Source organism: Amaranthus tricolor, chromosome 14, assembly GCF_026212465.1.
Source record: "Amaranthus tricolor cultivar Red isolate AtriRed21 chromosome 14, ASM2621246v1, whole genome shotgun sequence".
Lineage (NCBI taxonomy): Eukaryota > Viridiplantae > Streptophyta > Magnoliopsida > Caryophyllales > Amaranthaceae > Amaranthus > Amaranthus tricolor.
In genome coordinates, this window is record NC_080060.1 from 9,071,092 (window position 1) to 9,096,396 (window position 25,305).

The 25,305-nt window shown below is 34.7% G+C and overlaps 2 protein-coding genes across 2 annotated transcripts in view; one reads left to right on the forward strand and one right to left on the reverse strand.

The window, feature by feature from the left end:
- Positions 1 to 15,214: 15,214 nt before the first annotated feature.
- Positions 15,215 to 22,539, forward strand: LOC130799840 (protein NUCLEAR FUSION DEFECTIVE 4-like). Its single transcript, XM_057663094.1, has 3 exons — positions 15,215 to 15,835; positions 20,511 to 21,457; positions 21,558 to 22,539. The coding sequence occupies exons 1-3, from the start codon at positions 15,527 to 15,529 to the stop codon at positions 22,033 to 22,035; spliced, it is 1,734 nt and encodes a 577-aa protein (XP_057519077.1). The 5' UTR covers positions 15,215 to 15,526; the 3' UTR covers positions 22,036 to 22,539.
- Positions 22,540 to 23,169: 630 nt separating this feature from the next.
- Positions 23,170 to 25,305, reverse strand: part of LOC130799263 (protein MAINTENANCE OF MERISTEMS-like) — a 2,738-nt gene continuing 602 nt past the window's right edge. Inside the window, exon 2 of the mRNA XM_057662367.1 lies at positions 23,170 to 23,224. Within this exon, the coding sequence (XP_057518350.1) occupies positions 23,170 to 23,224 (55 nt within the window). The remainder of the gene's footprint in view (positions 23,225 to 25,305) is intronic.

Consider the following 25,305-nt stretch of genomic DNA (forward strand, 5'->3'; position numbering starts at 1 on the left):
TGAGTATTGTCAAGAAGAAATAAAGGACGGAAATCAAGTCAAAGCACGGAAGTTATTTAAGTCAAGAAGAAATCAAAGACAGAAATCAAGTCAAAGCACGGAAGTTATTTTCAGCAAAAGTTGAGCCAATCTAGGCGTGTGGAAGGTCATCATAATTGTAGTCCTTTTAGTCCAAGTAGCTAGGTAGTTATTATCATGCAAGCAATCAAAAAAATCAGAAATATTAGGGGATTTATTTTCAAAAATATTAGGGTAGTTATTTTCGGTTTTAAGTCGAGTAATCAGGAGTTATTTTCAGAAATTTAGGGAGTTATTTGTCGGTTTTGTAATAGGCAATAATGGGACGAAAGTTACACGAGAAGTGGTTATGACCGGCCATATGTGGTAACTTCCACACGCCATACAGTCGGCCATAACTGTGAGTCGGTTTTTAAGTTAGTTTCTTTCGTTTTGCTTTTTTTGTAAATAGTTCAACATGTATTGTAATTTTCAGTTGATGATTGATGTTAGAGAAAACCCGAAACGCTTTGTTTCAATCCTCGTTGTTGTATGATTCTTGGATTAGAGTTGTATTAGCAAAAGTTCTTATGCTTGGTGTATTGGCGCGTGCACTTGTGCTTTAAGAGCGTCGTTACTTGCTACGTGGATTCATAGTGAGTTTTGATATTAGCCATCACTATCCTTCCCCTTGCTGTTCGAAAAATCAAGCAAAAAATACAGAAAAACAAATCAGTTTGTTCATTTGTCCTCCATCATCACCCTTTCCTTCCATCGTTCTTCATCGTTCTATCTTTCGATCTTTGATTAAAGTTTGTATGAACCCCTAAGTCTTAGGCGATCTTACAACATCATGGGAGCCCATTTGATAAGAACTTCACAATTCAATGTGCTTGGTGGGAGTAATCTTAGGATGGGTGAACGAGTGAGGTCAAAGTGCGTTGGAAAGACTTATGTTGGTTTGTGGGGCCAGTCTACAGTCTCTATAAGTAGTCACCGGCGGTTTGAGGGGTCGGAATGCACATTGACTTGAGCATCGAAGGCGGTCCTCGAAGTCGAATTGGAAGCCCTCTAACGTGTGTTACTTGTGAAGACTTGGTCCCCATAGTTATCTAACTTAAAAAAATGTGATATAGCAAAGACAAGTCTCTAAACTAACAATTACTCCTTTAATCCTGTTTACACTAACCACATTAGTGTTTATTAATTGTATCTGGTCCAAACTAGGAACAAGTTAAACCTTATGACTGAAATATATTAGAGCCTTTTGGAGTCATATGACAATTTCAAAAGGAAATTGAGTGTATTCAATGAAGTTTATTGTGAACCTATATATAATTTATTAGCCTAAAAATTTTAAGATTTTTATTTCTTCTATAGGATTGGTAACACAAGTGGCCCTTAAATAATATGTCACTGCCTTTTACCCATTTGTTTTTCATTGTATTAACCAACTACAACACTAATAAAACAACTTCTACAAAGTGGTGTAATTTTATAGGAGCTAAGTAAGGAAGTACTCCATCTATTTCCATGAATTACCAACACTTTTTATTTTCATCTATCCATTTAACTTAACAAATTTTCTTTATAAAAATATCTCTATCACCATCTTTGATTATCTCTTCTCATTTTTCTCTCCTCTATGATATCATCCAAAAAATTTCAATACTATTATCATTTTTTCAAGGATTGGATCAATCATCACACTAAATAGGGAATTAAGAGTGTCTTTTAAACCGATTGATGGTAATGAAATGCTGGTAAGGTTTAGAGTTACTATCTAGTGTGCCTTGAACGGTTTAACCTACACAAGCAACAAACGAGGGCTGAAGAGGGCTTCTCTAGGGGATCTCCTCCGATGATTAAGTCAGTATGTGTTTGAGAAATGTTGCCTAACCTTTCTATAAGAATGCATAGTGGCCTGTTGCTCTAACAGAAGAAGACTTAGGGCTTGTTTAGAATGTGAGATCCTTTTGTGGAAGTATGAATGAATAGGTAAAGTGTAACATCTCGGAATAACTCGGGTCGTACGAAAAGAGAAAATGACCTTTTAAAAACGAGACAACTATAATCCGAGTCAAACCGGGATGTTAGAAAACAGTTTAAAACGGTTTTGAAGTTAAGGAAAACGTGCGGATCGAGTTCTATTAGCGTTATTAAGATCTACTAGATAATAAGAAATTCTTAGCAGCGGATAAGAACGAAAAGTTAAATCTACTTATTACAACTTGAGAACGAAAGTCGCCTCATAAAAACCAAATGTTCTTTAAACTAAATTTTTAAGATCTTATTAAGACTTTTCTACCCTAATAATTTATTTCTTCAAGGGACAATCCTCACTCCCCAGACCTGCAACTTAACTTACTGCTAGTCATTGCCCAGATAGGACACAACATCATCGCAGGGTCGTTAAGACCAAAAGCACACGTCAGCGAACGTCGCATACCAATAAATAATAACACAAGAGAAAGTTTTAATTAATTAGCTAACAAATCACAGAACCGTACGCTTCGATCATGCTTATTAAGAATATTTATTTTCATGTAAAAGTTAGTCAGCCATACTGCTGTACTATCCAGCCATACTGCCGGTACACTCCAAACTCCATAAGTGAGACAATACATTAGGGGGAGCTAACCCCTAAGCAAGCCTCTACCATAGACACTCGCCTTACTTCGGTGTCTATAGTTAAGTATGCATACCCCCGCGGTGGCTCATAATGCCCTCATATACCGCGAGTAATTCTTTTCCACCAATTGACGTCATACTACGTCCACTTTTTAAGTTAGTAAGGTCATACTACCTCCATTTATCAAAACAATATATAAAGATTGACGTCATACTACGTCCACTTTTAAGTTAGTGAGGACATACTACCTCTACTTATCATAACAATGTATAAAATTATTGATTCGAACGATAACATTATTCGTTCTATATACCCATGCCTTACTTTCGGGTATCATTAATACATGATACATCGGACTAATGCGAACCACGCTGCGTGTACATACCTTAAGCAAGATAACCAACTCGCAAGCGTCTTAATCAATTCCCGGTCACGAATCGACTTCCTACAAGGTTCAATCGTATTCGGGAAATAAGCACACATACACATTTTCCTCAAATCATCCATAACACACATATACAATCACATCCATACCTAGAATACTACACACAACATGAACATCCATCACATACTATGACATGGTATATACACAAAACCGGACAGCCTATACAATCTGTCCAGAAACTCATCTTAAAACTGTCAAACTGAAAATCCGACTTCACCGTTGCGTCCGGAAGGCGTCAAAACCCCCGAGTACCAATTTTCATAATTTATAACATAGTATAAGTATTTTTAACTTAATTTTAAAGCCAAAAATGCTCCAAAAACACAATTTTTCCATCATCTTCAAAACCTACGGGATCTCATTTTTTTATCACAAATATATAAATTTCAATGCTTTATTCCCTATTAAATCTAAACAATAAAATTTACATAATTTTCATGATCACATCCAAAAATAAATTTTAATTATTTATTTATATTTTTCTCAAAAATAAATCTTTTTACACCAATTTACACACACAAACACACCACACATATACATGTATATTTCTCTACCAACATTATAAATCTCCACTATTTATCAATAAAAATAAAAATAAATTTCCATCACCACATATATTTTTTTTTATATGAGCAACCATTTTTTTTTTTTTTTGTATATACATATATATATATATATATTTTTTTTCAATCATTCTTCAAACAATTCTTCATACACATGTAAACATATCTAAAACCCTAAAACCATACATTAATTTAAATGGAAAAACATCATACTTCCACACATGAATTTTAAATCATGAATAAATCATAAACTATAAAATAACACACATAAAAATCATAGAAATTTAAATTAAAATTTAAAAAATAAAAACTAGATTAAGGATTACTCACAATTGCTTCAAGAACAAAACACCAAAATTGATGAACCAAGGTGGAGGATTTAGGCGTGAGAAATGTAGTGTTTTGGGAGTGTTTTCTTACTTGCAAATGGTTTGAAAATGAAAAGATGTAAGGTAATTAGGAGATTAAGGAAATAAAGGAATTAAGGAAATTAAGGCAATAATTATAGAAGGCAATAATTCCTTGATCTTCATCTTCCTAAGAGGTTACTAATCCCCCCTTAACCCTCCATATGGCCGGCCAAATGATTCCACTTCCCATTTATTTTATTTTATTTTTTTTGTTTTTATTTTTATTTTTATTTTTTTTTTTGAAGTTAAAGATAGATTAGGAAAAAGATTTGGGCTTAAAATGATTTTAATTGCCTTAAAAGTTGAAGTCTCATGATTTAATCTACTAACAAAATAAATAATAAAAAGAAATATATATTTTTTCTAAAAAAAATAATAATAATAAAAATAATAATATTACTAGCAAATCATTTAATATATCGGGAAAATATCGGGGTGTTACAGACTACCCCCCTTAAAAAGGTTTTGACCCCCAAACCTCAACGTACAAACACAAACACACAACAATCACACACATAAAAAAAAAACGACAAAACATGCACACAACAAAAGAAATAGATCAAAATAAACCTCAAAGCGCGTAAAACGCAAAATTCTACCGCTTCCTACCCCCCTTAAAAAGTTACGTCCCCGTAACTTACTAACCTGAGGAAAAAGATGCGGATACTTCTCTCGCATTGAAGCTTCTGTTTCCCAAGTTGCCTCTTGTGACCGATGATTTGACCATAGAACCTTAACCATTGCAACATCCTTTCGCCGAGTACTGCGAACCTTTCTATCTAAAATCTGGACAGGTTGCTCTTCATAGGTGAGGCTTTCATCAAGTTCTAACGGTTCCGGGTCTAAGACATGCGAAGAAGCCGCAACATAACGTTTTAACTGGGAGATATGAAAAACGTCATGAACCTTACCCAACGCATTAGGTAACGCTAACCGGTAAGCTAACTTCCCAATCCGCTCCACAATATCATAGGGGCCAATGAAACGCGGGCTCAACTTCCCACGAGCACCAAAACGAACCACACCTCTCATCGGAGACACACGGAGTAAAACTTTGTCGCCCACTTCGTACTCATCAGGCCGACGTCGGAGATCGGCGTACGATTTTTGTCTATTCTGGGCTGCCTTCATTTTATCGCGAATCAACTTTACTTTCTCTGTCATTTGCACAAGCATATCAGGTCCTAAGGTGACGGATTCAGTAAAATCATCCCAACATACAGGACTACGGCACTTACGACCATACAGTGCTTCAAACGGAGCCATTTGAATCGTTGCCTGATAACTGTTATTATAAGAGAATTCTACTAAATCCAAATGTTCATCCCATGAACCTTGCCATTCCATGGCTATTGCTCTCAACATGTCTTCTAGTATCTGATTGACACGTTCAGTCTGACCATCCGTCATAGGGTGAAAAGACGTACTATGAAGAAGAGTGGTTCTCAAAGCCTGCTGTAATGATTTCCAAAAATGTGACAAGTATCGAGTATCACGATCGGAGACAATAGTACGAGGTATTCCGTGATATCGAACAACGTATCGAATATAGGCACGAGCAAGTTGTTCCATATCCCACTTACAGTTCATCGGAATAAACCTTGCAGACTTAGTAAGCCTATCCACGATAACCCAAAGAGTATCATTACCAGCTTTAGTTCGTGGCAACCCTAACACGAAATCCATAGATATGTCATCCCACTTCCAGACCGGGACTTCTAGAGGTTGCAGTAACCCAGCTGGTCTTCGATGTTCACTCTTAACCTTTTGACACGTTAAACACTTGGAAACAAATTCAGCAATATTCTTTTTCATACCAGACCACCAAAACATGCATTTTAAATCTTGATACATTTTATCCCCACCAGGATGAACCGAGTATCTAGAATAATGAGCTTCGTTCAATAATTTTTCCTTCAAGGAGTTACACCCATCCGGCACACACCACCGTCCTTTAAAACGAAGACTACCGTCCTCATGAATTGTAAAACCTTCAGCTTTCCCTTCACTGATCTGCTCCCGAAGTTTAATGAACTTTGGGTCTTCCAGTTGCTTAGCCATAATCTCTTCGAAAAAGGTAGGTTGAATAGACAAGGCACTCAACTTGGCTTCCAATTCCCCTTCTTGGATTATCTCCAAGTTCATTCTCCCAAACTCCTTACACAACTCCTCAGAGGTTATTAACGCTGAGACGGAATGCCTCGATTTCCTACTCAAAGCATCAGCGACTACATTCGCACGGCCTTCGTGATATGAAATCTCTAAATCATAATCACTGATAAGTTCTAACCAACGTCGTTGGCGCAAATTCAACTCGGATTGAGTGAACAAAAATTGCAAACTTTTATGATCCGTAAAGACCTTGCATTTGACACCATAAAGGTAATGTCGCCAGATTTTCAATGCGAAAACCACAGCAGCTAACTCCAAGTCATGTGTTGGATAATTCACCTCATGAGTCCTTAGTTGACGTGAAGCATACGCCACCACCTTTCTATCTTGCATCAAAACACAACCTAACCCATGTTTGGAAGCGTCACTATAGACAGAGTATTCCAAGGATGGGTCAGGTAAGGTCAACACAGGGGCTGTAGTTAACTTCTCCTTTAATAACCGAAATGCCTTCTCGCACTCCTCAGTCCATTCGAACTTCTTTTCCTTCTTCATCAAGGCTGTCAGTGGACGAGCGATGCGAGAAAAGTCCTTCACAAAACGACGATAGTATCCTGCTAATCCCAAGAAACTCCGGATATCTGTAACATTCCGAGGTGTAGACCAATCCCGAACAGCTGCTACTTTTGCTGGATCAACGGAAATTCCTTCCTTAGAAACAATGTGACCCAGAAAAGCCACTTGCTCTAACCAAAATTCACACTTCGAAAACTTAGCATACAACTGATTCTCTCGCAGAATCTGCAAGACTATCCTTAAATGTTCTTGATGTTCTTCTTGGCTCTTGGAATATACCAAAATATCATCAATGAACACCACCACACACTTATCGAGGTACGCGTTAAAAACCCGATTCATCAACCCCATAAATGCTGCGGGTGCATTGGTCAACCCAAAAGGCATCACTATAAATTCAAAGTGTCCGTATCTGGTTCTAAAAGCTGATTTACTAATATCCTCCTCCTTGATGCGTAACTGATGATACCCGGACCGCAGATCAATCTTGGAAAAGACTCCTGCCCCTTGCAACTGATCAAAAAGATCATCGATCCGTGGTAATGGGTACTTATTCTTAACAGTGACCTTATTAAGTTCTCTGTAATCAATACAGAGACGCATCGTTCCGTCCTTTTTCCTTACAAACAACACTGGGGCTCCCCAAGGCGACACACTAGGTCTTATATAACTCTTCTCTAACAACTCCTCCAATTGGATTTTCAATTCTTCCATCTCCCTTGGGGCCATTCGGTAAGGAGCTTTTGAAATCGGTCCTGTCCCAGGGATTAAATCAATCGAGAAATCCACGTCCCTTCTTGGCGGCATACCAGGAAGTTCTTCTGGGAAAACATCTCTAAAACCACAGACCACTGGAATGTTCTCAAGCTGCAACTCCCGCTCCCCTACTTTACTTATACTACACAGAAACCACGGTTGCCCTTGCTTAATTAACTTCTTGACTTTTAATGATGATACGATTTTTATCCTCGGTCCCTTAGGAAGACTCCTATATTTAACCTTCTCCCCCCTAGGTCCACTTAAGGTCACTGACTGTTCTTCACAATCTATTATCGCTTTATATCTACTTAGCCAATCCATCCCAAGTATTACATTTAAGTCATCCATTTCTAGAGAAAATAAATTACTTGGAAATTTTACTTTCCCTATCTTAACCGGCACTTCACGGAACAACGTATTACAATGAAATATCTCCCCGGAAGGAGTAGAGACTGAAAAAGATGTTTCCTCGGGGTTTTCCAATTCTAAGTCCTTAACTCTAGACTTTGAAACAAACGAGCATGATGCACCAGAATCAAACAGTACTTTAACGGATTTTTCATTAATACAGAATGTACCTATGACCACATCCGACGCCTGCGCTGCCTCCCTCGAGTTAACTGCTGAAAGCCTGCCGTAGTTCTGGGTAAAAGTAGTAACACCTCCTTGATTCCCACGTTGGCTTGAAAGGAAATTCTCGTTTCTAGCATTTCCCGGTCGTTGCTGAAGACCGGAGTTATTCCCCGAAAACCTTGGGTTTGAGGCACCTCCCAAGTTTCGGCCAAAACTTCCACCAATGTGATTCCCCCTACCAGCATCATTACTACCCCGTCCGTTAGCGATTCTTTGTTGTTGGAAACCTCTATGATTTCCCCCTTGCAACTCTTGTTGTCCTATGCGAGTATAACACTCGTACAATCTATGGCCCGGCTTACCACAGTAAGAACAGTCCACTAACGCACCCCGGCAGTCCCTTCCTGGGTGGTTCTTTTGGCATCTCCTACAGTTGAAGATTCTTTCCTTCCCATTACGATCATACAAAGGCTTCTGCATTCTAGCCTCTATTCTCGAATTTCCCCCATTCTTGCTGTTTTGACCAGAATGGAAACCTTTCTCCTGAAAGCCTCCAAACGGTTTGTGCTTCTTAAATTGATTTTGGACTTGATTACTCGCATTCGTATCATTCTGAAACACGGGTTCTTTTCTCTTTTCTCCGCTATGGCCCAACTTCTCTTTTTCCTTCCTGATAACATTCCCAATCTGCGCAGCTCTCTTATATAGCTGGTCTAACGTATCATATCTATCAGTCTCAATGTGTTTTTGGATCTCATACGATAGACCTAACTCAAAACGCTGTATTTTCTTTCCCTCAGTTGGGACATCGTCAGGGCAAAACTTCAAGTATTCCATAAATTTCTGATAATATTCATCTACCGTTAGGTTTCCCATTTCGAACCTAGCAAACTCATTTGATTTGTCCTTCCTAACATGAGGCGGATAAAATTGGTCCCTTAACGCCCCCTTAAATCCTTCCCAGCTTAAGTCACCGTTGTTTTCTGATATCAACCTCATCTTACTATGTGTCCACCAATAGTCAGCGTCTTCCACTAGGAAAAACGCGGCTTGGTCAACCATGAGCTCAGCAGGACATCTCACCACACTAAAAAGCTTGTCAAATTCTCTCAGCCAGTTTTCCAACATAGAAGGTTCACCTTTTCCACTATAAGTCGAGGGTTTACTCTGGGCTATTCTCTTACTAATTGACGAAGCCTTTTCCTCCAAGGATTTCGGTCTCGGATTCCTTGCGCCAGCTAGGGCCTTGACTAGGTTTCGAAGCACTCGATCAGAGTTTCCTCTTGGCACGGACCTTTTCAAAAAGGGTGGCATGATGGCAAGTTTACTGCATCAGGTTCAAACAAGGTGTGTAAATACATTTCTATAGCGTTTGAGGTTTAAGGAAAAAAAACTCATTCTGTTATTGTTCTAAAGTAAACAAGGTAGTAGCCCTAAAGGTAAAAAGGTTGAACAATAAGTCTATAATCAGATTTTTTTTTTTTTTTTTTTTTTTTTTTGTTCCATAAATACAACACTGAATCAATTCTACTTTCTAATTGTTTATAATTTTAAAAATGAAATTCAAATTCAAAACAAACAAACCGTATACTTCCAATCTAGAAAGAATACTGGGGTATAAATTCCCACATAGTCATTGTTCAAAACTACAAAAGTCCGAGATAAACAACCAAATCACTTAACCAACAAAATTGTTCGCAATTATTCTACTAAGGGACTAGACATACGACTCAAGCACATGCATCATCAAAATAAAGTAAAAACAATCAGGCACATAAAGGTGACGCATCCATGCGGTCCCGATCCTCCATGTATTGATCAGGGTCAAAATCAGCATCATCGGAGTCATCGCTAGACGCGCTATCGGAATCAGAAAGGGTCCCCACAGATAAGGAATCACTCATAGTAAGTCGCGCTACTGAATCAGAAAGCTCTACAATTATTGGCTCAGGTGGTTCCTCCACCCACATCATGATTTCACTCTCTTCCTCGCTCATAAGATCCTCTCGCCTCACCGGCCAACCCCCTAAAATAATATGCCCACTATCATCATCACTCATCATTCCATCTCTATAAGCTAGTTCCCCCTCCTCATCAGCATTATATCCATCCCCTAAGTTATCATCATCAGGATCTTCTACCACTCCTAAAGGATCCTCCTCCATGAATTCTCCCTGCTCCTCATCAGAATTTTCTTCGAACTCCTCCTCATATTCCTCTTCTGGGTCCTCATCGGGGTCCTCCTCCTCCGGGTCCTCTTCTGGATCCTCCTTTGGATCCCTCTCGAAATCCAACCCATCGAAGATTATAAATGGCATTGAGTCTGGGTCTACTATGTGAACATCCTCCTCATTATTATCTCTCCTTGCCCCACTAGACTCTGGAACGTCAACTCCGTCCCGACCCTCAGTTTGCACTGCTCTTACCCTCCTGTCAAGCTCTAGGTGAAACTCGTCAATCATCCCTTTCAATGCATTCGTTTCCTCTTCCATTATTCTTTCATACACCTGTTTGGACTTTTTGTAGATCATTTTCATTCGTCGGGTGTAATCCAAATCACTTTCTCCCTCTTTTCTATCCCAAATTCCCTGAGCCTCTATTTCTGCCCAAGCTGGGGCATTATCTAAAACTCTCCAGGGTTCCTCTCGGGTATTAATTCCTTCATCGGCCGGTCTTTTTCCTTTATCCATGAGAGAAAAATAATAATCGAACTTCCTAACTCACAAGGAAAGAAAACAAGGCAATCAATTTCTAAGATCAGACAAAGATAGATAATTCAAAACATCAGAGATATAGACACAGAAATGCTATCATACACTCATCAAGTTATCCATGACATCATGCTTAAAGACACAAAGCACAACACATCATATCCCCTTAATGTCTACCCCTTTTACTCTCGTTAATTAATTTTAAAAATTTTTTTTTTAACGTTAGTCTATCGATATAGATAAATAACACTAAATAAAACTCCCGCTCTGATACCAGTTGTAACATCTCGGAATAACTCGGGTCGTACGAGAAGAGAAAATGACCTTTTAAAAACGAGACAACTATAATCCGAGTCAAACCGGGATGTTAGAAAACAGTTTAAAACGGTTTTGAAGTTAAGGAAAACGTGCGGATCGAGTTCTATTAGCGTTATTAAGATCTACTAGATAATAAGAAATTCTTAGCAGCGGATAAGAACGAAAAGTTAAATCTACTTATTACAACTTGAGAACGAAAGTCGCCTCATAAAAACCAAATGTTCTTTAAACTAAATTTTTAAGATCTTATTAAGACTTTTCTACCCTAATAATTTATTTCTTCAAGGGACAATCCTCACTCCCCAGACCTGCAACTTAACTTACTGCTAGTCATTGCCCAGATAGGACACAACATCATCGCAGGGTCGTTAAGACCAAAAGCACACGTCAGCGAACGTCGCATACCAATAAATAATAACACAAGAGAAAGTTTTAATTAATTAGCTAACAAATCACAGAACCGTACGCTTCGATCATGCTTATTAAGAATATTTATTTTCATGTAAAAGTTAGTCAGCCATACTGCTGTACTATCCAGCCATACTGCCGGTACACTCCAAACTCCATAAGTGAGACAATACATTAGGGGGAGCTAACCCCTAAGCAAGCCTCTACCATAGACACTCGCCTTACTTCGGTGTCTATAGTTAAGTATGCATACCCCCGCGGTGGCTCATAATGCCCTCATATACCGCGAGTAATTCTTTTCCACCAATTGACGTCATACTACGTCCACTTTTTAAGTTAGTAAGGTCATACTACCTCCATTTATCAAAACAATATATAAAGATTGACGTCATACTACGTCCACTTTTAAGTTAGTGAGGACATACTACCTCTACTTATCATAACAATGTATAAAATTATTGATTCGAACGATAACATTATTCGTTCTATATACCCATGCCTTACTTTCGGGTATCATTAATACATGATACATCGGACTAATGCGAACCACGCTGCGTGTACATACCTTAAGCAAGATAACCAACTCGCAAGCGTCTTAATCAATTCCCGGTCACGAATCGACTTCCTACAAGGTTCAATCGTATTCGGGAAATAAGCACACATACACATTTTCCTCAAATCATCCATAACACACATATACAATCACATCCATACCTAGAATACTACACACAACATGAACATCCATCACATACTATGACATGGTATATACACAAAACCGGACAGCCTATACAATCTGTCCAGAAACTCATCTTAAAACTGTCAAACTGAAAATCCGACTTCACCGTTGCGTCCGGAAGGCGTCAAAACCCCCGAGTACCAATTTTCATAATTTATAACATAGTATAAGTATTTTTAACTTAATTTTAAAGCCAAAAATGCTCCAAAAACACAATTTTTCCATCATCTTCAAAACCTACGGGATCTCATTTTTTTATCACAAATATATAAATTTCAATGCTTTATTCCCTATTAAATCTAAACAATAAAATTTACATAATTTTCATGATCACATCCAAAAATAAATTTTAATTATTTATTTATATTTTTCTCAAAAATAAATCTTTTTACACCAATTTACACACACAAACACACCACACATATACATGTATATTTCTCTACCAACATTATAAATCTCCACTATTTATCAATAAAAATAAAAATAAATTTCCATCACCACATATATTTTTTTTTATATGAGCAACCATTTTTTTTTTTTTTTGTATATACATATATATATATATATATATATTTTTTTTCAATCATTCTTCAAACAATTCTTCATACACATGTAAACATATCTAAAACCCTAAAACCATACATTAATTTAAATGGAAAAACATCATACTTCCACACATGAATTTTAAATCATGAATAAATCATAAACTATAAAATAACACACATAAAAATCATAGAAATTTAAATTAAAATTTAAAAAATAAAAACTAGATTAAGGATTACTCACAATTGCTTCAAGAACAAAACACCAAAATTGATGAACCAAGGTGGAGGATTTAGGCGTGAGAAATGTAGTGTTTTGGGAGTGTTTTCTTACTTGCAAATGGTTTGAAAATGAAAAGATGTAAGGTAATTAGGAGATTAAGGAAATAAAGGAATTAAGGAAATTAAGGCAATAATTATAGAAGGCAATAATTCCTTGATCTTCATCTTCCTAAGAGGTTACTAATCCCCCCTTAACCCTCCATATGGCCGGCCAAATGATTCCACTTCCCATTTATTTTATTTTATTTTTTTTGTTTTTATTTTTATTTATTTTTTTTTTTTTGAAGTTAAAGATAGATTAGGAAAAAGATTTGGGCTTAAAATGATTTTAATTGCCTTAAAAGTTGAAGTCTCATGATTTAATCTACTAACAAAATAAATAATAAAAAGAAATATATATTTTTTCTAAAAAAAATAATAATAATAAAAATAATAATATTACTAGCAAATCATTTAATATATCGGGAAAATGTCGGGGTGTTACATAAAGGTTAACGTACCTTGCGGGTTGCAACTATGTATGGAACTGTGTATATAGTCTAGTGTTGTGATTAGTGTGACTTGAGTGCACATTTGATGAGGTGCATTCATGTGTGACCTTTGGGATGGAATCCCATGAATGTGTTAATGTGGGTGTATTAAGTTAAGTTTTGATGATTGATTTATGATGGTGATTAAGTATGGATTAATAAGGTAATGAAGTGTGAGAGTTATGGGACTTAATGAAGAAGTGGAAAGGTTGAATCAAGATGCTCTACTATGCAAGTCGAGCAATACTGTCAGAAGCCTTTTGAAGGGCCGCTCGACCGAGCGAGCTTCAGGTTGGGTCGAGCGAGCAGACAGAATGCAACAAGAAACTTCCTGAGGTCCGCTCGACCAAGTCGCTCGACCGAGCGAACCCCTGTTTTGGTCGAGCGAAGTCTCTGATACTCTAGAATGTTGTTTTATGACTCTTCATGTACTTAGGGATGTTTCATTATCATTTAATCATAGCTTTAATGTACTTAATGTAACTTAGTGTGATCTCTCCTATAAATAGAGAGCTCTCAATCACATTGTAATCATCCACAAAATACACCCCAAGCCAAGCACTAGCCTATATCTCTTCTCTATTGTAATTCTCCATATTTGAGAGTTCTTTGAACTCCTTTTGATAATATAAGAGATACTACACACCGGAGGACGTAGCCTTAATTTGGTGAACCTCGTTAAATCTTTGTGTCGTTTTATTGCTTTATTTTCTCCTACAAACATCAATATTATTGATAGCGTAATTTGTTTGTCACTAAAACTTCATACACTCGATCTTGGCAATATTGGAGTTTGAAACACATTGTTCGAACTCTAATACATCGTCGTTTTCATCTAGGTCTTTGAAAAGGTGTTCCCAAACCCTAGTTATCAGGATTAGATAAGATTACTTTTAAAATCTATTTTTATCAAATTACCTATTAACTACCTCAAACATTTTTTTTAATCAAAACTACCTACAAATTCTATTTTTATTGTGAAAGACTACCTGTTAACGGTTACTGTTAAATATCCGTTAGTAAATCAAGTTTTAAATATAAAAAATCCCAATAATATTATGCCTTTCTAAATCATGTTCAATTTCTTATGTCCCAAAGTTAACATCTCTTGTTTTCCCTTCCACTCATACTAGGGTTTCGAAATTTCTTCCATTTCAATTGCACTTCTGCCATTCCAAACTCATCATGATTCGTTGATTCCTTCTCTAGGTAAGTTATTCTTTGTCTCTAAAATTTGATTGACTTCACTTAAATTGGATGATGAAGGCTATTAATATTAGAAGGACATATTTCAAAGCTTGAACACATGATTTTAATTTGGAAGAAGTAATAGGATGAAAAAGAACTGTGCTTCATTCAAATTAGAATTCCGTTAGCTTTCCAATTAGAAACTAGAATGGAGTTTTATACAAAAAAAGTCACGTGATTTTCATGTGTGATGAGAAAACAGAATTTTGAATGAAAAACGTAAATAATATACTTATAGTCTTTAACAAAAAGAATAAATTTTAAAGATATTTTTTGACAAAAAAATTATTCTAGATAATTTTTGATAAAAATAAGCTTTTTATCAAATAAATGCAATTTATTTTGTTATCAAATAGAAGTAGAATGGGTTGTTCCATTAGCTTCCACTTTGGTCCTCTCACTCCTTAGTCCCTCATCTCACTATCCAATCAATCCACACCATGTTTTGCAGAACTATCAAAATAAATAAACACAAAAAAAAGGAGCCCACTCAAATTATAACACCCATTATCAAAACTCAACTTCCAGACTCTTCCTTCTTTATAAATGCCAATGGACTACACATTACAACACCCCGCACTGGTAATCGACCCGTAAGGCGACATCCGCCATCTTCCCACAAATCTCGAACAAGCTGCACCAGAACCAACACCAGAACCAGCACACAGATAGTATTAAACATCGATGGCCGGACAATCACGAAAATGGGTAATATTAGTAGCGACAATATGGTTGCAAGCATTTACCGGCACTAATTTTGATTTCTCGGCGTATTCATCGGAAATGAAAGCGTTGTTAGGGATCAGTCAAGTGCAACTAAATTACTTAGCAGTTGCGTCCGATTTAGGGAAAGTGTTTGGATGGTCATCTGGATTAGCGTTGATGTGTTTGCCTTTGTGGCTTGTTACGTTCATAGCTGCTTTTATGGGTTTGGTTGGTTATGGTTGTCAATGGCTTGTTATTCGTGGCTTATTTTCTCCCCCGTATTTTGTGGTATGTTATCTTCCTCCCTTCTTCTGCTTTTTTATTATTAGACTATTTAATTCAAACATGAGACATGTTTTATGGTAAAACGTCTCATGCAAGAATTTGTGAATTTAAAAATTTAGGCCTAATAGTTTTCAAATAATCACCCAATTACCATGTGGGTCCGCTTGTGTGGACATATTCATGCGACATCTATGTGTTGTGGCTTACAAGCTCATGAGTAATGAGTGTACATACGCACTTGATAATGTTTACTTCTTTTCAAATTTAAGAGATTATTTATCAAGCATTATATGCAAATCTATAACTTAATATTTAAATAATATAAAATCTTCCTCACATGTAAAATATTCCGAAAAACTTTATTATCATCATTTGAAAATGAAATATTGATTGATGGATATTGGGAGTAGCTGGTACTCCTTCATCCCAACGAATTAGCCAATTTATTTTTGGCACTAAAATTAAAAAATAAGTATAATGAGTTAAATTAGTAAAATATATAGAAAATGGAGAAAATATAAAGTAAAATGGTGATACTATATCTAAAAATAGAATATGATAAATTTAAAAAGAATAGACTAACATGAAAAATAAAATAAATTTATCCGAATAGTACTTCCAAATCTTTAGTGCATTTAGTTTAACATCTGCGTACTACTTGTTTGTCCAATTTAATTTGGTACACATGCCATTATGCTAATACCTTTATTCAAACTTTAATACATCTAATTTAATAGGATTAAAATTCTAAAAATTTAATATCAATATTTTTATATTGAGATGAATCAAATAAAATTTCACTTGGCTATATTTCAGTTTATAAATTTAGAATAATATGTAAATTAAAATTGATTTTTAATAGAATTAAAATTATAAAATTTAATATCAATATCTTTATATTGAGATGAATCAAATAAAATTTTACTTGGCTATATTTTAGTTTATAAATTTAGAATAAAATGCAAATTAAAAATAATTTTAATAAAAGTGTCAAATATATGGACACATTGACTAGTACGGATGGAGTTTTTTTTTTTTTTTTTTTTTTATTGATTATGGAAAGAGGATAGTTAGGTAATAATCTAACAAAAGGCCTTTCTTTAAATATGGTATTTGCTCTCTAATTGAGTTAGAAACTCGATGAAGATATTGTATGTGGATTGATAATCCAACTAATACCAATTATAAAAATATAAACTCCTTATTTTGATGTCGTTTCACTAAGAAATATTCCCTCATGATGGTAGTGTTAATTACATCAACAAGTTACTATATTTATTGTTTTAGTTTATGCATATTGATATCATAATGAAATGTAAGTGTCTAGGACTCGCAAGTGATAAACAATACGAGGACAACAAGAAAAATAGAGCACAATGGAGGCGCATATAATAATTTAATGAGGTATCTTAGATACCTCCTGTTCAAACTAAGTTGCATATCATTAATCAATAAACATTACTTTAATAAATCAACTCCCCATAATTCACACACTTGAGAACAAACTCTCAAGACAATGATTACACTTTTGATGGAGATCATCCTATAATACACCAATACAATGTAAAAGAAACTCTCTTAGTGTTAACCTAATTGCCTCCTTGTATAGCCTCTCTCTTGTTTTCTTTAGTCTGATTTACTTTAAGCCTTTATATAGCCTACAATATATTAGAGAAACCCTAGGACGAGTTACTACTTGTTCCCCAAGCAAAGCCCACAAAACAAAAAAGCGCGCGTGTTTGGATTCTGCACTGGCCGCTCGAACCAGCAAAAGGCCCACTCGAATGATCACCTTGTCCAGGAAGATACTGTCTGTTGCGATCCTTTGCCTCGTTCAAGGTCCCCCATGCGTTGCCTCGTTCAAGGCTACCTTCCCCATGCCTTGTCTTGTTCAAAGCAAGACCCAATATTCATGTGAAGCTTCTTCTTGCGTTGATCAAAGCCTCCCTTGTCTTGCCCAATACACCCCACTTGCTTCAAATCGATCACCTCAAGTACTGATCCAAACACCAATCTATCATATCCCATCGCATACACATTACTCTCCTCCAATGTTCATGCTAAAGAGTGAGCTATGAGATGATCAAAATCATCCCTCACACAAGGAGCTCTGGCACTTGCACTAACAATCTACTTCCTCCGTTCCTATTTGTTCTTCCTATTTGGGTATTTCACAAAGATTAAGAAAAAGAGAATCTTTGGTGGTAGTGAGTATTATTTTAATTATATAATAGTGGGAAGTAATGATTGTATTGGAAGTATGAGGTTGTAGTGGGTATTATTTTAATTAAATAGTAGTGTGAAGTAATGATTGTATTGGAAGTATGAGAGAGAAAATAATTATAAATAAAAGAAAATGGGTATTATTAAAAGAAAATGGGGATTTTAATGGGTAAAAGTGAGATAAAAACTTTCTAAAAATAGAAAGTATTCTAAAGTGGAAGAACTTTTGAAACTACCCGTTATAGTAATGTGGAAGATCAAAAAGGAACGGAGGGAGTATTATTTAATTCATTATCTTATTTTTTTTGTAACACTTAACATAAAACATTTTTTTTTTCCAATTTATGCCATGACTCAATTGGAGAAAAAGATTAAAATAAGTAGTGAAAAGAATGTCTTGATTAGCCGAAGACATAACGTGAGTATGTATAGATGGGGTGATAAGAAATAATGGGGAACTTAATTGGATTCTTGATCACCCATTAGGAAAATCTTCGCAAAAGTGATAAATAAGACCTCAATTATAATACCATGATAAGTAATAGAACGCTTTAACTGAATTTTAAATACTATTCTGAGACACACAAGTAACAAACTTTATAACTCGTTTGTATGACACTCATTCTATAGTATTAGCTCATTTTTATAATTGTTCAACTTTAAATTGTAAGCGATCACACATCAACATATAGAAGAGTCAGCCTAATAGAGATAATTTTATTATGAGATCACTCATTTAAGAATTTGTATAAACTTTATTCATACAGCAAATCTCTTATGAGACGGCTGCATACGTGGGACCACTTACAAGACCAGCCCATAATTTTAAAGTTGCTATTTTTAAAGCTTGAATTGAACATTTTAGACTTTAAAATAGCAATTTTAAGTATTTGATTTGACAAACTTTAGACTTTTGGAATATACATTTTAAATTTTAAAATTGATATTTTACAATTGAAGTAGGTAAGTAAAATATAAAATTAAGGGTTGGAGTAGCGATTTTAAGAGTTAGAATTGACATTTTAAGTGGAGGAATGAGTGTTTTAAAAGTTGACGTCGAAAGCTAAAAAATTAAATTAAGCCTCTGAAGAAGGAAAATTGAGCCTTGGAATAGGAGTTTAAGGTTAAATTTGGCGTTTTAAATTTTAAAATGGGTGTTTTAAGGTTTAAATTTGACAAATATAAAAATTTTTTGATCTCATGCGTAAAATGGTAGCATACAATTTTTTTTGTATTCCATAAAATATGACAAGAGGATGAGACAAAGTTTTGTGGGTCTTGTCTAGGCATGGTCCAGCATTACTCATTTTTGTGTGAGCCTTTAGAGCTTGCAAAAATTGAGAACCTTACAATCTACTACCTTTTAATTAATGTAATTAATTTATTATTTTTTTAAATGAAAAACACATTTTTATAGTTATCAGTTATAACTAGATCACTAGATTGGGCCACATTCTAAACGAGAAGACATCTTGCTTTTATTCAAATCACTTTGGGACAAATTAGGTCCGGGTCTTATATCCAAGAACGTAAATTGGAGATGAGTATTCGATTTTATTAGACGCTCACGTTAATTTACGATTCAATTACTCCTTTTTGTGTTTTATTTTTCAAATGAGAATGGATCTTGCCTCGATAAGAATATGCATTATTTTTTAAAAAACTTTTGATTTGATTTTTATCATTTTTTTCTTTCAGAGTAATAGTAGGACACTTTTACGGCCTACTTTCGTGACCTACTTTTTTGTTTGACGCTGTGAAATGTTTGATTCTATAATGATAGTATTATTACAAGAGTAGCAAAGAGTTAGTGGTTTAATAATTAATGATAAAGAAAGACGTGATACTTCACGGGGTTAGAGGTTTAAGTTTTCTTCGCAACAAATTTTTTATTGTTTGTTTTTAGTATAGTTGCCGATGCAAATAAGCCCAACAACTAAGACTGTTCGGTAACCCTTAACTGTAACTTTTTGGCTTGGCCTACTGTGATAGGTATATATGTTGACTTTCATAGCCAAAACTCCATGATTCTAGAGATGCCTTTTTCTCCTGTCATATACTACATGGACTTATACTCGCTTTTTCAAAAGGTTTTGAACATGATTGTGATCAAGTTTTGATCAATTCAAACATGAGAGACTAGACCTAAGACTCGGGTCTCTTCTTCTTTCTCCTTAGCATTATGATTTGATAAATGATTCTCATGTGATCTATTCGCCATAGAAGAAAGTGTCCCTACTTGATCATTTTCCATTGTAAGATCCTTGCATGAAGGTGCTCATTTAGTGACCATATTCTTTTGATTGCCAATATGGAAAAATACAACAGAAAAAAAAAGAATTAATAACAAAGTTGCAATTAAAAGCAAAAGAAGCAATATTAAAGAAGATTATGTGTCTTGAAAAACCTTTTATGTATAAATGATTCTAAACTTTTTTATAATTATATTTGGCAGGTATTTCTCCTATGCTTATTAGCAGGATGCAGCATCTGTTGGTTCAATACTGTATGTTTTGTCCTCTGCATTAAGAACTTTCCTGCAAACCGAGCTCTTGCACTCTCCCTTACAGTAAGTTTCAATGGTGTAAGTGCCGCGCTCTACACCTTAGCAGCTAACGCAATCAACCCATCTTCACATTCACTCTACCTTTTCTTAAATGCTGTTGTTCCCTTATTAACTTCCCTCATTGGATTGATCCCAATTCTTAGACAACCCGAACTTGAACCTCTTCCACCTGATGCTGTCCAAAGGGACTCCTTCATTTTCTGCTTCCTTAACATTTGGGCTATCATGACAGGCTTTTACCTTCTTTTCCTTTCTTCATCTACTAATGATAGTATGACATCTTCACGCCTTCTCTTTGGAGGTGCGATTTTCCTTCTTTTCTTTCCTCTATGCATTCCTGGCATTGTCTATGCTCGGGAATGGTTCAAACAGATTCACTCAAGCTTCCACATTAATGGGTCGAGTTTCCTTTTGATTGATGACGATGATCTAGAGCTTCATAAGGAAGTGTCAATTCGAGAGGGTAGTTATATTAGTGGTAGTATTTCTTTCCCCGAAAATTGGGATCCCAGTCATATTACTGGATCCTCTTATAGCTTCAGTGCACTTACTGACGGGAAGAGTGAAATTTCATGTGGTGCATTAATCAAAAAAGATCAATTGGTAATGCTTGGGGAAGAACATTCAGCATCAGATCTTGTTCGTAGGGTGGATTTCTGGCTTTACTATATTGCTTACTTTTGTGGAGGTACAATTGGGTTGGTTTATAGTAATAACTTAGGACAGATTGCTCAGTCTCTTGGGCAGAGTTCTAGCACAACGACCCTCATAACTCTCTATTCATCGTTTTCCTTCTTTGGCCGTTTACTTTCAGCTACACCAGATTACATTCGTGCGTAAGTCATTCATCTTTCTGAATGATATATATCAGATTCAAACTCGTCTTTCGAATGGTTGAAGTTAACTAATGAAAGATGAAATCTATACTTTGTGCAGGAAACTGTACTTCGCGAGGACAGGATGGCTAACAATTGCACTTATACCAACCCCAATTGCTTTCTTCCTGCTGACAGGATCAGGAAGTGCACTGGCACTCCAAGCAGGAACAGCATTGATAGGACTTAGCTCGGGTTTCATATTCGCAGCAGCTGTCTCCATAACATCTGAGCTTTTCGGGCCTCTAAGTGTAGGAGTCAACCACAATATCTTGATCACAAACATCCCTATTGGTTCTTTACTTTACGGTTTCTTAGCTGCAGTCGTTTATGATTCGAATGCTGGATATACATCTCAAGGTATCTCAATGGTTACTGATACTGTGGTTTGTATGGGGAGAAACTGCTATTTTGGGACCTTTGTGTGGTGGGGATGCATCTCCATTGTTGGGCTATTTTCGTGCTTTCTTTTGTTCTTGCGAACGAGGCATGCTTATCAACGGTTTGAACGTGATCGAATTTCTTACCAATTGGATTAGAAAACTATTGAGTTATCTGCTGATATTGTATATGTTTTGGGGGGCAGAAATAACTGGTCATCGAGTTTGCAAAACATTGACATGTTGGATGTTAGATGCACAAAGAGGAATTTCAAGAAATATTTTCTTAACATCTAATCTAATATTGCATGCATATTATAAATATGCATTATCAAATATAGAAGAATATCATAACATTGAAACGTGCCATCCACTTTATATAATCGAGTATGTACTTCACTGAATGGAGAAGAATGAACGTCAATCGACGTTCCTTTATTATTGGTCCACTAAGTACCGATTGGATCACAATGCAAACTAGTACGAAACATGTATTTTTCTTATTATTTCCGGGGTGTATAAATGGTGGATGTAGAGAATGCAATTTTGTTATGAAAAATGTCAATGAACATGACATAAATGATTGTATAAGCAAATGCATCTGTGTCACTACATTTGTATTTCTTAAGTAACATAATGAAGATAAATGTACTTTTACCTGCATTACTTAAGTTCCAAATAATGTAATAAAGTTTGACATTTTTTTCATACGTCTTAATTTGCAATACACTGCATGACTACAATGCATCTTATGTAAAGGAAAGTTAGTAATACACTAGTGAGCAGAGTAGAAAGCATCACATTACAGTAAAAGAGATCGAGAAAGACCTAAGAAAACGTGAGTAGTTAGAGATGTCAAATCCTTCTTTTTCTAGTGTTTTCTTATTCGTTTTTGTCTTCTTGTAGTCTGGTTAGTTTTGTTTTCCTAGAAGGTGATGTGATCATATGTTCTTGTGTTTTATGTCTTCTATTATTTTGCAGATTTTTCCCTAATTTGTAGAGACCTTATATGTTAGGCGATACTCAAGTTTAGGGGCTCTCTTCAATCGCGACTTCCTGGTGATGGGGGTATTGATTATTCTTCTTTCCCACCCTCGATGTCCTTAAACTGGACTTATTGGGATGACAATGATTATGATTATGAATGTTTTTATAGGTGACCTTATAAGACCTGATTGCAAATAGTACTAAACTATAGAATAAGTAAACAAATCAAACTAAGTATCTACTAAAACACTACAAACACCTAAAATAATCAAATATATTTCATCTTCATATTTTGTCTTATTTATATTAAGTGTTTACATTTGATCGAAGAATATCCAATTTCTTCGATCTCCTACTTGTCCTAGAACAAATGTGTAATCACAAATTCCTCAAGTCATTTAATGTCAAATTTAATAGGGCGATAACATCTCATGTCATTTATACTAAAGTTCAAGTTTATTTTTTGAAATTTGAGCTTTAACTGTCGAAACAAATATAACAGTTATAACAACGTTCATTAGCAAAAATGAATAGTATTCTGCTTAGAGAAAAATAATTTTTAACAGGAAAAAAATAATTTTTAAGTTCTGATTAGAGAAAATTAAAAGAGAGAGAAATGGGAGATGCATGAAGATTTGTTAAACTTTTTCCATTTTGAAATACTCGCAACATTGCGATTATTGATACTATTCATCGTTTAAACTTATTTTACGTATTGCGGCAAATGTGTAAGAAAATAATCGCACTATTCGCATACTTTAATAATATTAACTTTTTATAATTTTTAGATATGTATAGTTAAATATATAATAATTAAAAATAACATTAAATTGTATAAAACTGAAGAAATACATACAAACTAAATGAACTCAAAGAAAAAAGGAAATAAACACCAAAAGTAAGGAAACAGTTACATTACTGTTCATTAGCAAAAAAATGATAGTATTCATCCCTTTGGTTTGGGGATGGTCATGGAGCGGGTCTGGCTAGACCCGGACCTGGATCCTTTTATTTTTTTGGATCCAGACCCGAATCTGGACCCTAAGGGTCCAAAATTTTCAGACCCGGACCCGGACCCTACGAATTTGGCAGGCCTAGGGTCCTTAATGGGTCTTATACAAAGCTTCTTTGATTTGTCAAAATTAAACATTTTTCGAGTCTTTTTGTATTTTTGTATCACAATCAAAAAAATACTTAGAATTCAGAACAATTATCAAGTAAATAAAAAAACAAATAATCAATGAAGCTTACTTACTTTAGTGATAGAAGAAGTATGATTCATTCATTTCATACTAATATTTTGTTCCAAGATGTATTATGCATCAATTTCAGATGATTTTTTTCATACTATTAGAATTAAGAAATCATAAATTCAAAATATAAAATTTAAAAGTTTAGGGTCCGGGTCTTCACCTTAGGACCCGGACTTGGACCCGTCAGATTTTTTTTAGATCCAGACCCGGATCCGGATCCTATGGGTCTCAAAAATTAAATTCTAGACCCTTAAAAAGGGGCGGGTCCAATAGGATCCTGGACCCATGACCATCCCTACTTTGAGGAAAAAGGTAAAGCATAGATGGCATGGGAAAGATGAAGTGCAATCATTCATTTCATCATTTGTTGCAAAGATGGCTAACGAATTTAATTTACCCAATTCTTAAACTTCGCCACCCTTTTTATTTTATCGCCACCCCTTTCAAAAATTACGAATTTGCCCCTAATTTTTAAAGAATTATAATTTTTCCACTCCCTGTAAATTTCTTATTTATAATAATAATAATAATAATAATAATAATAATAATAATAATAATAATAATAATAATAACAACAACAATAATAATAATAATAAGTAACTTTTATATATTCTTCAAAAAGAATATAAATAAAATTAGTAATAATAATAATAATAATAATAATAATAATAATAATAATATAATTAATAAAATTAAAAATAATAATTATTATTCAAAAAGAAAAAAAAATTGAATCGCCCAGAACCGGGGGATTGGACCCTGGTTCAATCGCCAAAAAAGTGGCGATTGAACCGGGGTCCAATCGCCCGGTTTTGGGCGATTCATTTTTTTTAAAAAATTTTTTTTGGAAAATTTATAATAATAATAATAATAATATTAATAACAACAACAATAATATTATTAGCTTTTCTATATTCTTTTAAATAATAGTAATAACAAGAATAATAATAATAATAATAATAATAATAATAATAATAATAATAATATAAATGAATTAATAAAAATAATATAAATGAATTAATAATAATAATAATAATAATAATAATAATAATAATAATAATAATAATAAATGAATTATTATTGTTGTTATTAATATTATTATTATATTATTGTTGTTGTTGTTATTATTATTATTATTATTATTATTATTATTATTATTATTATTATTATTATTATTATAAATTTTCCA

Coding starts and splice junctions, on each gene's coding strand:
- LOC130799840 (XM_057663094.1), top strand. CDS start 15,527: ATGGCCGGACAATCACGAAAATGGGTAATATTAGTAGCGACAATATGG. Junction 15,836..20,510: donor TTTCTCCCCCGTATTTTGTG/GTATGTTATCTT, acceptor TATATTTGGCAG/GTATTTCTCCTATGCTTATT. Junction 21,458..21,557: donor ACACCAGATTACATTCGTGC/GTAAGTCATTCA, acceptor TACTTTGTGCAG/GAAACTGTACTTCGCGAGGA.